General features: G+C 56.1%; 1 protein-coding gene across 2 annotated transcripts; it reads left to right on the top strand.

The window, feature by feature from the left end:
* The first annotated feature begins 1398 nt into the window (after positions 1-1398).
* On the top strand, positions 1399-15306 carry CSDC2 (cold shock domain containing C2). 2 transcript variants are annotated; one of them, NM_001076877.1, is given in 4 exon segments: positions 1399-1541; positions 11363-11661; positions 12543-12665; positions 13420-15302. In NM_001076877.1, coding segments are annotated over 3 exon segments (462 nt in total). In that variant the 5' UTR covers positions 1399-1541; positions 11363-11485; the 3' UTR covers positions 13583-15302.
* Positions 15307-15310: the final 4 nt, after the last annotated feature.

Consider the following 15310-nt stretch of genomic DNA (forward strand, 5'->3'; position numbering starts at 1 on the left):
ACTCCAGAGAGGTCCTCCCTGACTACTTCCCTCTGCTGGCCCATAATCCACCGTGCAGCCATCAAGACTCAAGGCTGAACCAACTCCGGACTTTTCTACTTCAAGTACTACCTTTGGGACTTCCCCGGTGGTCCTGTAGCTGGGACTCTGTGCTCCCCATGCGGGGGGCCGGGGATCAATCCTGGTCAGGGAACTAGAGCCCACATGCCAAAACTAAGACCCAGCACGACTAAATAAATAAATAGATATTTAAAAAATATTTTTTAAAAAGTCACTGCCCTTGTGCCAGAGAAGATCTCTTCCTGCAGTTCTGACCACATCATTTGTTCATTGACTCGTGCACTCACCCAACTCATTGGGTTGCCCTCAGTGCCTCTTACTAGCCATTTTTATTAGGTATTTGTATCTTTCTGGCCTCCCTTAAAACTCTCTGCTCCTTTTTATTTTAATAAGACTTCTTCTGAAAATGCCAGGCTGCGTCAGCTATACTAAAGATATACGAAGGACAGACTTTCTTCTTTCCTGAGAAGAAGGGATGGGTAGGGGGACGAGGAGCCAGTCTTTGGGGGGGGGGTCTCCAGCCAGGCTTGTACACTGGCTGCCCTGGAGCCTCCGACAGCCCCCTCAGCAAGGGCCTCCTTCTCTGCTTTCCAGAGTCGTGAGAGGCTTGCCCAGGTCACCCAGCTTGGAAGCGCCAGGGCTGAGACACACCCAGGGCTTCCCAGGCTGTGGAGTCTGTGTGTGTAGCCACCTTTCACTCCCTTAGGGGCCTCTTCAATTCAGTTCAACCCAGCAGAAACAGCTCAGGGTCTGCCACGGGCTAGACAGAGGAAGACATGAGTTCTTGCGACTAGACTTGCCCACATGGGTTCACTGAGGAGGAGCCCAGAGCCAAGGGAGGGAGACAGCAGTGGAGGGCAGGGGCCACTCTGCTGAGGGGACAGAAGGGAGAGGGCGGATGGCAAGTCCCTGGGGCCCTGATGCGGCCTCCACTCTTCCAGACTCACCCTCCACCCCACGGCCTCCTGGCAGACACACACACACACACACACACACACACACTCACCACCCTCCTTGCTCTCTAACTGCCAGGAATGCAGGCTGTCCCCAAGCTCTTCCCCCTTGCATTCCTCAGCAGCTACTCCCACCTGGCAGGGCAAATTATACCCTGGCCTGGCAATAAAAGCCACTTTCCAGAAAAAGAAGCTTCGGAGGCCCCGAGAGACGCAGCTCACTCTCTCACACTGCCCGTGTCTGACTCAGGGGCCCGGTGTCCCTTTAAGCAGGGAGTACAAATTCCCACCCCGGTCCCTCCCTCCTGCTCTTCCTGACGTCAGGAGGAAGGCGTGTGTGAGTGAGTGAGGGGCCTGAGGTGCCGCATGCTCACACACACACACACACACACACACACACACACACAGAGTCAGACACACAGCACATCTCTCAGACCCATCCCTGCTCATCAGCTCCAAGCACGCCAGAGAGAGACGGAGTCTGAACGGCTGCAGGAGGCTGTGTGGGACCTCGGCCGCCAGGGAGAGGTAAGGGGCTAGGACCCTGGGACGTCGGGCGCTCCAGCCCTGGAAACTGGCTTTAACGACGGGGGGCAGAGGGAGGTGCAATGGTGAGAGGGGGAGGCTCTGGGAAGGTGGGCCCCCTCCCCTTGGGCTGGCCCAGCCCAGTCCAGTTTACAGAGGAGAGGCAGGCATGTGTGAGTGTGGAAGAGCCCACCCGGCCATCCCGCCCCCCTCCCTCGCTCTGCCTGGCCCCCAAGGGAAGCTGAGGCTGCGTGGTTCCCTGTGAAAGGGCGTCTGTGTGTGTGTGTGTCTGGGACTTGTGTCTGGCTCAAGAGGCAGAGAACAGCAGACACCTGCCAAGCCGTAGCCGCAGCCTCCTGTCTGGGAACCAGGGGGGAGAGAATGACTGGAAAACAATTGGGTTCCTACCAGACACTGAAAGCGGAGTGCAGCAGGGAGCGACATGGATCGTTCCCCCTGGAATTTGGGGCTGGGGCCAGGGAGGGACCGTCGGGGGCGGGGGTGGGGTGGCAGGCAGACAGCTGGACCTGGAGCAGCTGTCTCATCCTGACTCTGTTTCTTCCGTGAGGTGTTGGGGATAATTGGGCTAATTGGCTTGGAGAGGCGGCTCCACGCTATTATTTCCCCGTGGCCTGGGAGCCATCCCCACCAGGAGCTTTCGCTTCTCCCAAGGCCACTCCTCTCCCAGGCAGGCTGGTCTCGCGCTGACCTCCACCCTTGCCAGGCGCAGCCCCTGGAGGGCAGGGGTGATCAGCCAGGGTCCGCTGGGTCCCCTGCCATGGCATTCAGGGACTCAGGCAGCCTTGGGTAGTAGTGCCAAGTCCCCAAGTGGCCTGACCCTGGCACAAGGAGTCCAGGCGGAGATAAGGGGTGATGCTGGCACCCACAAGGGAGACAGCAGGTTCCTGCCAATCTGCCAGCCTGCAGACTCTTCTCAGGGAGAGGGGAGGGGGCCGCGGGGAGCGAGAACAATAATAAATACAGACTGTGAACTGCTGCATCCGCTGGGGCTGGGGGAGGGGAGGAGGAAGTGCACCCGGGTGGAGGGTGGGCCACCTTTCTGAGAGCCTGGCAGCATGCCTGCCTGGATGGGCTCCAGGGGAGGCCTCTCCCTGGGAAGGGGGCTGTCTGCAGCCCCCTGGGGGATGGGGAGCCTGTCCTGCAAACATGACTATCTCAGAAGCCTCTGAGTCCTCCAAATTCTGGATCTCTCCTCCCCCCAGCATTTCCTTGAAGTCTTTTCAAAAAACATCTATTTCCCATATTTGCCCCACCCCTCTGGGTCTGTCTGACCCTCCTCCAAAAAAAAAACCAAAAAGAAAAGACAGGTGTAAGTAGGAACCAGCTCACAAGGGCCTGGGAGAGGCCAGAGGACAATCTTGGTCACAGAGCTTTCTCCCAGGCCTGGCGAGAGGGGATGGGCAGTGGTCACTGAAGTCCGCTGGCCGTGAAGGGAGCCGCCCTAGGAGGAACTTGGGGGTCCCACTTTGCTGGCTGTTGAGGGAAGGAAACCCGCAGGCTGGCCTGGAGGCAAGTCCCCCGGAGTGGCACCAGCAGAGGGCGCTCAGGGCCTGGCTGAGCTCATCACACTGGTCACAACTAACACGGCCAGGACCCGAAGACTCGGGGGAAGAGGAGGGCTCGGGGCAATTCGGACCTTTGTCCACGCAGACCATTACTATGGGAGGCAAGAAGCAATGGGGCGGCTCTTCCCCCTGCCCCAAGCCAGCGAAATGATGGGCACCAGGATAAGTGGCCTGGCATGCTGGAAATCCCATGGGTCCTGTTGATTTGAGTTCAAGCTCAGCCACTCTTAAGTATGACTTTGACCAGTCCATTCCTCTTTCCAAGGAGGGCTCAGAGTGGGAAAGCAACTTGCCCAGGGTCATACAGCCCGGCGGGGCTGGGATGTGAGCAGGGCTGTCTCGTGGTGCCCATCCTGGCATCCATACCCTCACTAATGCCCACGAAGCCCAAAGGCCTTAATCATAGGAGCCCTCCAGGGCAACCTGGGGACATGACAAGGAGGAGAGTTAAAGGGTCTCAATTAAGCTCGAGTATTGGCTGGGGCAGTGCCCCCCCACCCCATACACACGCACACACACATATGCACACGCACACACACACACACACACACACACACGCTGTGGGAGAGGGAAAGAACCAGGTTTAATTAGGTCACCTCCAGCTGCTCCAGCAGCTTTGGCACTGATGTATTTTAAGGAGTGTCTGAGAGGCTGGGAGAGGGCAGGGGCACTGGGGAAGAGTTGGCGTCTGCCTGGTGGTCCTGAGGCTGTCTCCTCGCCCTCCTCAGGCCCATCCTGGGTAAGACTTCAAAGTCCGGAAAGCCCTTCCCCCATCACCCTGTGTTCCCTGTCCTTCCCCCTAAGTCATCGGACCCACGCCTCCCACTGTCTGCTCCTTTTCAGTGGGGGCTTGGGCTGGGATGCTTTTATGGAGGGAGTTGTTTTTAAGCTTGCCGTAGTTGGCAAGTGACTCACCCAAGGTCACGGTCTGAGTCAGCACAAAGCCAGGAATAGAACCCCAAGCCCCGTTCTTCCTTCTGCAGGGGCGGCGGGAGTTTGCAGGGACCAGCAGGTCCTCCCTCCCTCCCTCCTGCCTGAGGCCTCTGTCCTGCCCCCACCTAGGGTGCTAAAGTGCGTGCCCCAACTGGCTGTGTGACCCCAGCAAGACTCTTCACCTCTCTGGGCCTCAGTTTACTCCTCTGAAGAATGGGGTTATAATGATAATTACCTTGTAGGGCTGTTGTGAGGAATAAATGAGGAAAGGGGGCAAAGTGCTTGCACGCCTCTTGGCACGTGGTTGCTAATCCATCGATGGTGGCCGTGATCTTGCCGTGACCAACCACCCTGTGTTCTGCTTGTCTGTCTGTTCCCCACCGGACCCAGGCTCTCTCAAGGCAGGGTTGTCTCTTCTTCTGTTTGTTGTCCCAGTGCCTGGCAATCACACTCAGTTAAGCATGTGTTTTTGACAACCTCAGAGGAGAGGTGGAGTGACCCTCATGCGTCATCTGGATCAATGATGATTCATGTAGCCGAGGAGAAAATTGAGGCCCAGAGAAGGGCAGGTGCTTGCCCTAGGTCACACAGCACCGGGTGGTTGAGCCAGCTTCATTTCCCTGACCTGCCCAAAAGGAAAGGGATTCACAGGGTCAGCAGAAGACTCTGACAGCCATCTCCTGCCCAGTTCTTTTGGGGGAGTGGATAATTGGAGGAGCCCCAGCACCAGGCTGATGGTCACCTGCTGATGTGGCTGAATCACCATTCACAGCACCATGAGGCTATATCAGGACCTTGCCTAGGGTTATCTCTGAACAGCTCTGATGTTTTATTTTTACCTCCCCTGGCCTTTTGTCTGCGGAACTTCTGGGGCTTGATCTTCATGCAGGGAAATGAAGAGGAGCTTGGCTGGCAGGGTCAGAACCAAAATACTCTCAGGGGCACCACTGACACAGCTCCTTGGCTCCTCTTGGAACCTGGACAGGGACTATGATTCACGCTATTTGACAGATGGGTAGACTGAGTCTCTGGAGAAGGAAATGGCAACCCACTCCAGTATTCTTGCCTGGAGAATTCCATGGACAGAGGAGCTTGGCAAGTTACAGTCCACGGAGTCACAAGAGTCCATGGACTATTGGACACGACTTAATAAACCACCACCAGAGTGAGTCTCAAAGAGGAAGTGTTGAGACTTCCCTGATAGTCCAGTGGCTAAAACACCAAGCTCCCAATGCAGGGTGCTAAGGCTTCGACCCCTGATCAGGGAACTGGATCCCACATGTTGCAATTAAAGATCCCACAGACCACAACTAAGATCTGGTACAGCCAAATATCTAAATAAATAAATATATTGTTTTGAGGGAGGGTCACCCCGCTAGGACACTCTAGAGCCAGGAGTCAATCCTGGGTCATCTGGGACTCAGGCTGTCCTCTTGCCCTCCAGCTGCTAGTTCTGAAGGGCATCATTCCAGGCCAGAGATGGCCCCAGGCAGGCACACCAAATCCCTTGGGGGTCAGGCTCTAGCTCTGTTTGAGTTGAACCAAATGTTCTACAAACACATCTAGTTCTCTGCTCTCGGTTATTTCCCCTTTGCTTTCTCAGGGAAAATTCTTCTGGGAACTTATCCTCAGAGGAAGACACCATTTGCTTTCAGACAAATCTGGCCTCTGTTGCTTACCTGCTGTGTGACCTTGGGCAAGTCACTTCACTTCTCTGAGCTTCAGCTTCCTCATTTGTAAAATGGACACAATTGTAATTTCAACATTTTGCGGCAACTGGGAGATTTAAAAATGGAAAATAATTTCTGTGGACTCCCTGGCAGTCCAGTGGTTACGACTTCACCTTTCACTGCAGGGAGTGCTGCTCTATTCCTGGTCAGTGAGCTAAAATCCCATATGAATGGTGGCCACAAAATCAAAACATAAAATAGAAGCAGTATTGTAACAAGTTCAATAAAGACTTAAAAAGGACTTTTTTGTAAAGACTGTATATAGCATTCAGACGATCAAAGCCCTGTCTTCCCTCGCCCCTTCTGCAGCAACATTCTGGAGAAAGAATCTGAGCTGGAGGCTTGCTCTGCATCCCCTTGTTTGGCTCTCTCTAGTTTCCCAGGCTACCCTGCACTGTGCAGCTTCTTCAAGTCCAGGGCTCTGGCATGGATCAGAGAGGCAAAGACTCTGTCCAAGGTCACACAGCAAGTCAGTAGCAATACAAGGACTGAACCCAGGACTCCTGACTCCCCACTCCAGGGCTCGAGTCAGACTGCCCTGGTTCAAGCTCTGGTTCAGACATTAATTGCTGTGTGGCCCCGAGTGAGTGACAGCCTCCCTGAGCCTCAGTTTTCTCGTCTACAAAATGGGGTCATAATAGCAAGAGCCTTACAGTACTGACACAGGGACTAAATGAAAGGAGAAACTATGAGGGGCAGGGCAGGGACCTAGTGGGTGGGCGAGTCCTTGGGGAAACAGGAGAGGTGAGAATAAAGAGTGGGTTTGGCTCCAGGGTCTCTCCTTTCACCCACTCCCTCTCCCCCTGCAGCCCGTGCCCACCTTAGCCACCCTGCCTGGGAGGAGCACCCTCTCATCTAGCACCTACTCAGTGCTCCCACACTCCATCCCGTGTCGTCCTCACTGATGCCCTTGGAGGAGGTGCTCTTGTAATCCTCATTTTCTAGCAGAGGAAGGAGAGAGGGGAGATCCCAGCCCCAAATCCTTCCCGAAGGCCAACTCCCCACCTTCTCCCAGGGTGGGTGGGGTGATGGATGGGGAGTGGGAAGGCATACATGTCTATCGCTGCTGTTATTCCATCTCCTTCCCCTTCCCCTCTGCTGCCTGGCCCACTGCGGGAGGGGAAGGAGGAGGCTGCCCTCCACCCCTACCTTGGATAGTGCCCCTTACCCCTCCCCACTGCCCACGTGGCATGGAACCTGAGAGCCAGGCTCATTCAGTCTTGGGTCCGGAGGCCTGGCTGGCCGGAGCAGGGCCCAGCTCAGCTGCATCTCCCTGGCAACAGCTGTGGACCGCCTCAGCCCCTCCCCTACCTCCTTCCCTCCCCTCCACCCCCGGCGACCTCCCAGCACAGGCTGTCACTGCCAAGCACAGTACCAGGCCTGGGAAAACTGTGCAGTGGGCCGCCCAGGACCGCCTTGCTTCCTGGAGAAAGGGAGGCCGAGTTTCTCTCCCTGCCACCTGCCACCCTCACCCAGGTAGGGTAGGGGGCACCCAGGAGTGCACCCCAGGGCATCTCCTGCTTTTCTGCTGTCATCCTGGGTAGCTTTGCTGCCTGTCTTCCTTTTCCCTAACGGTGTTATTGAGGTATCGTTCCCACACTATATAATTTATCTGTTTATGATGGACAAGTCAGTGGCTTTTAGTGTATTTACAGAGCTGTGCAACATCATGATAGTCAACTTGAGGACATTTCCATCACCCCCAAAAAGAAACTCTGTACCCATTAGATGTCATTCCTCATTTTCCTTCGCCCTTCCCAACCCCTAGAACCACTAATCTTCCCATCTCCATGGGTTTGCCACTTCTGAACATTTCACATACGTGGAATCAGGTAATATGTCATCTTTTATGACTGGCTTCTTCCACCTAGCAGCATGACTTCAAGGTTCAAGGTTTCAAGTCCAGCTGTCGTATAGCTCTATCAAAACTTCATTTCTTTTTATGGCTGAATCATGTTCTGTTTCGTGGTGAACCACATAAAGACATAAACCACATGTTCATCTCTTTATCTGGGGATGGGCCTTTGGGTTCTTTCCACTTTGGGGCTTTTATGAATAATGCTGCTGTGGACATTCATGTGCAAGTTTTGTGTGATCGCTTTTCTTCTTGAAGCCTCCATTTTCTTCACGCTAAAATGGGGACAAGGGAATTCCCTGGAGGTCCAGTGGTTAGGACTCTGCTCTTTCACTGCCAAGGGGGCAGGTTCAATACTTGGCTTTTAAAAGTTAATTGATTAGCTTGTTGTTGTTCAGTCGCTCAATCGTGTCAGACTCTTTGCGACCCCACGGACTACAGGATGCCAGGCTCCCCTGTCTGTCACCCTCTCCCGGAGCTTGCTCAAACTCATGTCCATCGAGTTGGTGATGCCATCCAACCATCTCATCCTCTGTCGTCCCCTACTTCTCCTGCCTTCAATCTTTTCCAGCATCAGGGTCTTTTCCAATGAGATGGCTCTTTGCATCAGGTGGCCAAAGTATTGGAGCTTTCGCTTCAGCATCAGTCCTTTCAATGAATATTCAGGGTTGATTTAATTAATTCAATTAGTTAACTAAATGGGGATAAAAATGCTAAACCTGGCCCCTGCCTGCCTCCTCAGGTGGGCTCAGAGAGAAAAACCGCACCTCAGCATGAAGGACCCTGAGGGGCAATTCTGACCCTCTGTCTGCCTCCCCATGCCCCCACAGCATCTCTGCGGGCTGGATGGGATGTGTTGGGGGCCTGCTGAGGGGGAAGGACACTGAATCTCCACCCCCAGGGACGGCAGAGCCAGCTCATCACCTTGACCCAGAAAAGTCCCACCTGCTGTAGGACATTGAACAGTGGCCAGGAGACCTGCCAGGGAGTTGAGTGGGGGTGACTCCTCAGCTATTCCAGTCCATGCAGGGCTCTAGAGTCCGAAGGCATCTTAAACTCTTCCCTGGAAACTATGGGTTTGCAGGGGGCAGAGAAGAGATGGAGGTCAGAAATAGACTTAGCTCAGAGATTCACCTCTGGCCCCAGGGTGGTGGGGGAGTGAAGGAATGGGGGCGAGGAGGTGGAGAGCCTGTCACCCTCACTCCTGTATGTCATGGGCCGTGGGCAAGTCTTTATATCCCTGCTTAGTCAAGCCTCACCATAGCCCATGAGGGAGTGAGGCAGGGTTTCTCAGCTCCGTTGTACAGGTGAGGAAGCTGTTGTTCAGTCACTCAGTCGTGTCCTGCTCTTTTCGACCCCATGGACTGCAGCACACCAGACTTCCCAGTCCTTCACCATCTCCCAGAGTTTGCTCAAACTCATGTCCATTGAGTTGGTGATGCCACCCAACCATCTCATCCTCTGCTGCCCCCTTCTCCTGCTCTCAATCTTTCCCAGCATCAGGATCTTTTCCAATGAGTTGGCTCTTTGCATCACGTGGCCAAAGTATTGGAGCTTCAGCTTCAGCATCAGTCCTACCCAAGAGTACTCAGGGTTGATTTCCTTTAGGATTAGCTGGTTTGATCTTGCAGTCCAGGGGACTCTCAAGAGGAAGCTGAGGCTAGTAGAAGTGCTACCCAAGCCAACAGCTAACATGCAGCGAAACTGGAGCTCTCCTGGTCCAGGCGTCCTGCTCGCCCCGCTGTGGCAGGCCACCCGCTCCAGGCTCAACAAATAGTCTAGCGTCTCTTGGAGCCAAGAGTTTTCCATCCCAGGGGACCCAGAGGGTGAATGGGTGCATGGATGGGGTAACTACATTCTCTTCCTTCGCAGAGAAAAATACAGGACGAAGGACTTCCCTGGTGGTAGAGTGGTTAAGAATCAGCCTTCCAATGCAATAGATGCAGGTTTGATTCCTGATTTGGCAACTAAAATCCCACACACTCAGGGCAACTAACCCTGACCGCTCAACGAAAGATCCTGCGTGCCCAACTAAGACCCGATGCAGCCCCCCCAAAATAAAAAGAATGATTTTTTTTTTTAAGTTTATCCAGGCACTGAGCTGCTGTCAGGGGAACTTCTATGGATTAGCATTGATAATAGCAATTTATCGGGTATCTACAAGATGTCAAATGCTATCACTCACACACACACTAAATCATTGAAGCCATAGTCCCTTTGCACGGTAAGCATTCTCAACTTCCTTTTAGAGAGGAAGAAACTGGGGCTAAGGAAAAATCTCCAACATTACAAAGAGCTCACCATACCCCAGTCCTACTTCTAAGTATGTAGAATGTCATCTAATCCTCTCAGTGATCTCTCTATGAAATAAGAACCAATGCTTTTCCCATTTTACAAAACAGGAAACCAAGTCAAAGGCTATGAGTGTTGACCAAGGCTGCACAGCCAATAGTTAGAGAAGGATTCAAACCCAGGTCATTGGGGTCTGGAGCCCACACTCCCACCCACTATGTTGAAACTGTTGAGTGGCTTGCTTGAGGTCACCAGGTTACAGGTGACAAAGCTGAGATTCAGACCCAGGTCTATAGATTGGAAACTGCTGGTAATTGTGCCAAACTGTTCCAGGTCATCGGCCACTTTGTGCATCCCGCCTCCTAGGCCTCCAAGTTGAAGAATTGAACTACAAGCTAGAAGGACTTTGTGGTTAGTCTCAGTCAGCTCGGTCCACCATTAACAAAACACCACAGACGGGGGGCTCCACGGAGATATTTAGTGAATATCTCCATGGAGATATTCCGGTTCTAGAGACTAGCGGTCCAAGTTCCGTGTGGCAGCATGGTCTGGTTCCGGGGAATGTTCTCTTCCTAACTTGTAGACCACCCTGTGCTAGGGCTTCCCAGGTGGCTCAGCAGTAAAGAACCCACCTGCCAACACGGGAGATGCAAGAGATGCAGGTTCGATCCCTGGGTCAGGAAGATCCCCTGGAGAAGGAAATGACTGACAACCCACTTCAGTATTCTTGCTTGGAGAATCCCATGGACAGAGGAGCCTGGCGGGCTACAGTCCAGGGGGGTCGCAAGAGTGGAAAAGTAATAAAGCGACTTAGCACGCACGCACGCCCCCTGCTGGCTGTGTCCTCACAAGGCAAGAGGAGGGGAGGCAAGCTCTTGGGCAGGCATGAGGAGGGAAGGGTATCTCCTTCTAAGGACACCAATCCCATAATGAGGGCCCCACCCTCCTGACCTCATGTAAATACTTTTTTATTTATTTGGCTGCTCCGGGTCTTAGTTGCAGCACTTGGGAATCTTTAGTTGTGGCATGCGAACTCTTAATTGCTGCACGTGGGATCTACTTCCCTGACCGAGGATCAAACTTGGGCCCCCTGCATTGGGAGCGAAGAGTCTTAGCCAGTAGACCACCAGGAAAGTCCCTTTCCTTACCTCATCTAAACCCAGTTACCTCCCAAACGCCCCCATCTCCAAATACCATCACATTGAGGGCTTCAGATTTCAATAGGTGAATTTTAGGAGAACACAGTTCAGGCTGCAGCAAGGTTCTAAGACCTTTGTCTTTCTGGTGAGGACCCTGTGTCAGGGAGGGGCTGTGAGTGGCCTGAACTCACGGTTGGGAGCAGCAGGCAGGCCCAGCCCTCCAGACGTGTGTCCGGAAGCTGCCCACCCTGGACCACACTCACCTGTACCTCTCTCTCCCCCCTTCCAGACGGAGCCTGTGGCTGGTGAGGCCGCCGAGCAGGGCCAGGCCGGGCCCTGCCCGTCAGGACGCCCAAGCCCTTCTCCGGCCCCTGCGCCTGGGAGCCCGCCTGGCTCTCCCGCTGGCCCCGCCATGACTTCGGAGCCTACGCCGCCCGCGGTCGTGCCCCCGCTGCACTCCCCCAAGTCCCCTGTCTGGCCCACCTTCCCCTTCCACCGGGAGGGCAGCAGGGTCTGGGAGCGAGGCAGTGTCTCATCTCGGGACCTGCCCAGTCCCCTGCCCACCAAACGGACCAGGACGTATTCAGCGTGAGTACCTGCCCCTCGCCCAGGCTCCGCTGATCTTTCCCAAGACAGGGCTCCAGGTGGGGCTGTCCGGCCTCTTCCTCCACCATCCCCTTTTGTCCTCACCCGAGGGCAGGGGAGCTGTGTAAGGACCTTCTAGTAACCACGAGCATTCATTCATTCAGTCTACCAAGCTGTATGGAGCTCCTTCCCCAGGGGATCCAGTGATAAAAAAGGCAACACCTCAGTCCACAAACTGCTTATAATTCAGGGGGAGTTTGTCCACAGTTCACGACAGTTGGCAGGGTTGGGGGTGAGGACCCAGCATCGGGCTTCAGGGAAGATGTCCTAGCTGGCCTTGGAAGATGTATCAGGAGAGGAGGATGAAACTGCCTGGCCAAGAGCCGTGGCACGTGGCTGACCTCTGGAGAGAGGCGGGCAGGCTGGATAGAGACCAGCCCTGGGCCTTCAGAATTAGGTCACTGGGGGGAGTCAAATTGAAGAGGAGATTTGTGCCAGCCACCTGGGCTTCCCTGGCGACTTGAACAGTAAAGAATCTGCCTGCAGTGTGGGAGACCTGGATTAGATCCCTGGGTCGGGAAGATCCCTGGAGAAGGGAATGGCTACCCACTCCAGTATTCTTGCCTGGAGAATTCCAGGGACAGAGGAGCTCGGTGGGCTACAGTCTAGGGGTCAGTTTTCCCTCTCTGGGCCTGTCTCCTTATTGTCCAGTGGGGTGATGAGAGGACTGAACTAGTCGCATGATAGGTGGTTTCTGCTCCGGGGAGGGTTTTCTAGGCAGGCTCTGCAGGCAGGGCGCAGGAGGGCTGGGGTGGGGGGTGGTCCAGGGAAGCAGGGGGTGGCGTGCTCAGGCCACATGTCCAAGCCTCCTACCCTATCTGTAGGACAGCCCGTGCCTCGGCTGGCCCGGTGTTCAAGGGCATCTGTAAGCAGTTCTCACGCTCACAGGGCCACGGCTTCATCACCCCCGAGAACGGGTCGGAAGACATCTTCGTGCACGTGTCTGAGTGAGTCCCTCCCAGCTCCCCATTCTCGGCTGGGCCCTGCTACAGGGTCCCAGCAGTGCCTCCAAAATGCCTCCCTAGGCCTCTGCCCTCACTGGCTGAAGTCTGTGGTCCTGGCAGCTTTTTTTGCTCCTAGGGCCTTCAGGGGCAGGGGTGGAGGAGGGCTGGGGCCAGGTGGAGAAGGGGGAACCCCAGAAGCCCTGGGAGCCACCACCTGAGTCCTGGATCCTATTCCCACACCATGGGGGTTTAGAGGGCTGGGCCAGCCTCTGGGCCTTTCAGCCCAGAGGGGGGCTAGGAGAGGCGGGGTGGTCTTGGTCTGGACCCCAGCCCTCATGCCAGGTGTGGCCTGTGGAGTCCCTGAGCCCTGAGCCTTGGGGACCTCCCCGAGTCCTCTCACACTCTGAACATTATAGCAGTGGTCCCCAACCTTTCTGGCACCAGGGACCGGTTTCGTGGAAGACAATTTTTCCATGGACCGGAGAGGGATGATGTCAGGATGATTCCAGCACACTGCGTTTACCGTGGGCTTTGCTTCTATTATCAGCTTCGCCTCAGATCATCCGGCATCAGATCCCGGAGGTTGGGGACCCCTGCTTTATAGCATCGCGAGGGGAGGTTTTGATTTCTCTTTTACGAGTCTGGCTCTGGCTCCGCAGCCTCGGGAGGCCCAGGGTGAGGCTGCCCTCAGGCCAGACCACAGGGGCTGTCCAGGGACGAGGCCTCTCCCGGGCTGACACCCCTCTCCCCGCACCAGCATCGAGGGGGAGTACGTGCCCGTGGAAGGCGACGAGGTGACCTACAAGGTGTGCCCGATCCCGCCCAAGAACCAGAAGTTCCAAGCCGTGGAGGTGGTGCTCACCCAGCTGGCCCCACACACTCCCCACGAGACGTGGTCCGGCCAGGTTGTGGGCTCCTAGGCTGGGGGCCCCCGTGCCAGCCGCCGAGGGAGGGAGGGAGCCACACAGGGTAGACGGGCCGCAGCCAGCCCTGCGCCCCACCGTGCCGGCTGCGCCAGTCCCCCGGGCGGCCTCGGTGTGAACATGTGTGTCTGTGCTTGTGGACATGAGTGTGGGCCTCCATCCACCCCGTGACCCTCGTGTGAGCTGGACCGAGGCGGAAGCCACCAGACCTGCCTTCTCTGCTTATCTGCGTTCTCCTCCTGCCCCTCCCCGCCACATATGCACAGGACCCCCTTGCCCTCCTAATACCCGTCCCAGGGTCCACTGAGCCTCTGCGGGCCCGTGTCAGGCCTGGGGCTGGGAGTCAGGGCATTGGTGGGCCCTGCCCTACCAGCTTGCTCCCCTCGCCTCTGCCTCAGGCCTGGCCGGCGGGGTTGTTGGGGGCGACTCTCCCTGTGCCACTCACATCTTCCCCTCTGGGCTGGGGTCTCCCCCTGGGACCTGGATCTCTCTCCCCCAGAAGCCAGGCCAGTGAGTGCTTTGGGAGAACCCCCTGGCCTCTTGCAGGGGAAGAGGGTGAAACCAGGAGGCAGACAGACCCTCTTCCCCACTGCCAAGGCCCAGCCCCGGCTCCTTCCTCCTTTCCCCCCAGCACACTGGAGAGGTAGGAGGCAGTTTGGGGAGCACAAGGCCAGCCCTTCCTCCGCAGCCTGGCAATGGCTGTGAACCCCAAACTGAGGCCACGTCCACCACCCTGGGCCGCGCTGAGCCTCTCCGCCTCCGCCCTCCTTGGAGCTAAGGGTCTTCAGTGGGGTGGGGGCATAGCGCCCCAAGCCTGGACGGAGCCACCCCCTTTGCCCTGACTCACAAACCCCACTGATGCTCAGCCCGTGCCCACCCATCACAGCTGCGAGGACCCAGCAGTGGACACACACACACCCCTCAGGCAGGGCCGGGCAGGGGCACCCACCAGAATAAGCCCTTAGCCTGGGAGACCACCAGCCCTGCAGGCCCCTTGCTGGACCCTGTTCCCAAAGCCATGCGGTAGAGGCTCCCGCTGGCCCCCCACAGGCCAGTGGCCGAGGTGTGGTCCCCATCTTGTCCATCCCTTAAATGCGTGGCAGCCCTCTCCCCTTTGACCAGGACGGGTTTGTGTGCACTATTGGGTAGTGGCCCCCACCCCCGACACTCCCTTCCAGAGAACACATCACCTGGTGGGGGAAAAAACGGGGTTCAAAGGAGGTCTTGCCAGGGGGTCACCCTCAGGAGACCCAGTCTGAGTAAAAGAGGGGCCCAAATGCCCACGATATGGGGTCAGTGACTGTCTAGGAGGATCCCGGCCCTGTAGCTATGTGTACCCCACCTCTGTCCGGAGGCTGGAAGACCAGAGCTGTTAGGATGCACTGGCCAGCCCCCTAAAACTCAGAATGGCCCCAGTTTGAGCTGGGCCTACTCAAGCAAGGCCTGAAGCCTTTCACCTGAGGAACAGGCTCCCTGGCTTCCTCGGAGGAAGGTTTACTGGTGCAGGTTAACTCCTGGGAACCCCTAAGACACCCGCACCCCCACCAGGAGTAGGCTCCCCCCTTTTAGGCACCAACCAGGAGGCAGACTGTGTTAACAGCAACCCTGGGCCGCCCCACTCATGGCCCCACAGTATCCAGTCAGACCTCCTGAGACCCCCACCAGACTCCTGGATCCCCCATCCTTCCTGACACTGGCAATAAACCCTCAACTGTGACTCAGCCT

This window comes from Bos taurus, chromosome 5 (assembly GCF_002263795.3).
Source record: "Bos taurus isolate L1 Dominette 01449 registration number 42190680 breed Hereford chromosome 5, ARS-UCD2.0, whole genome shotgun sequence".
NCBI classification, from domain to species: Eukaryota; Metazoa; Chordata; class Mammalia; order Artiodactyla; family Bovidae; genus Bos; species Bos taurus.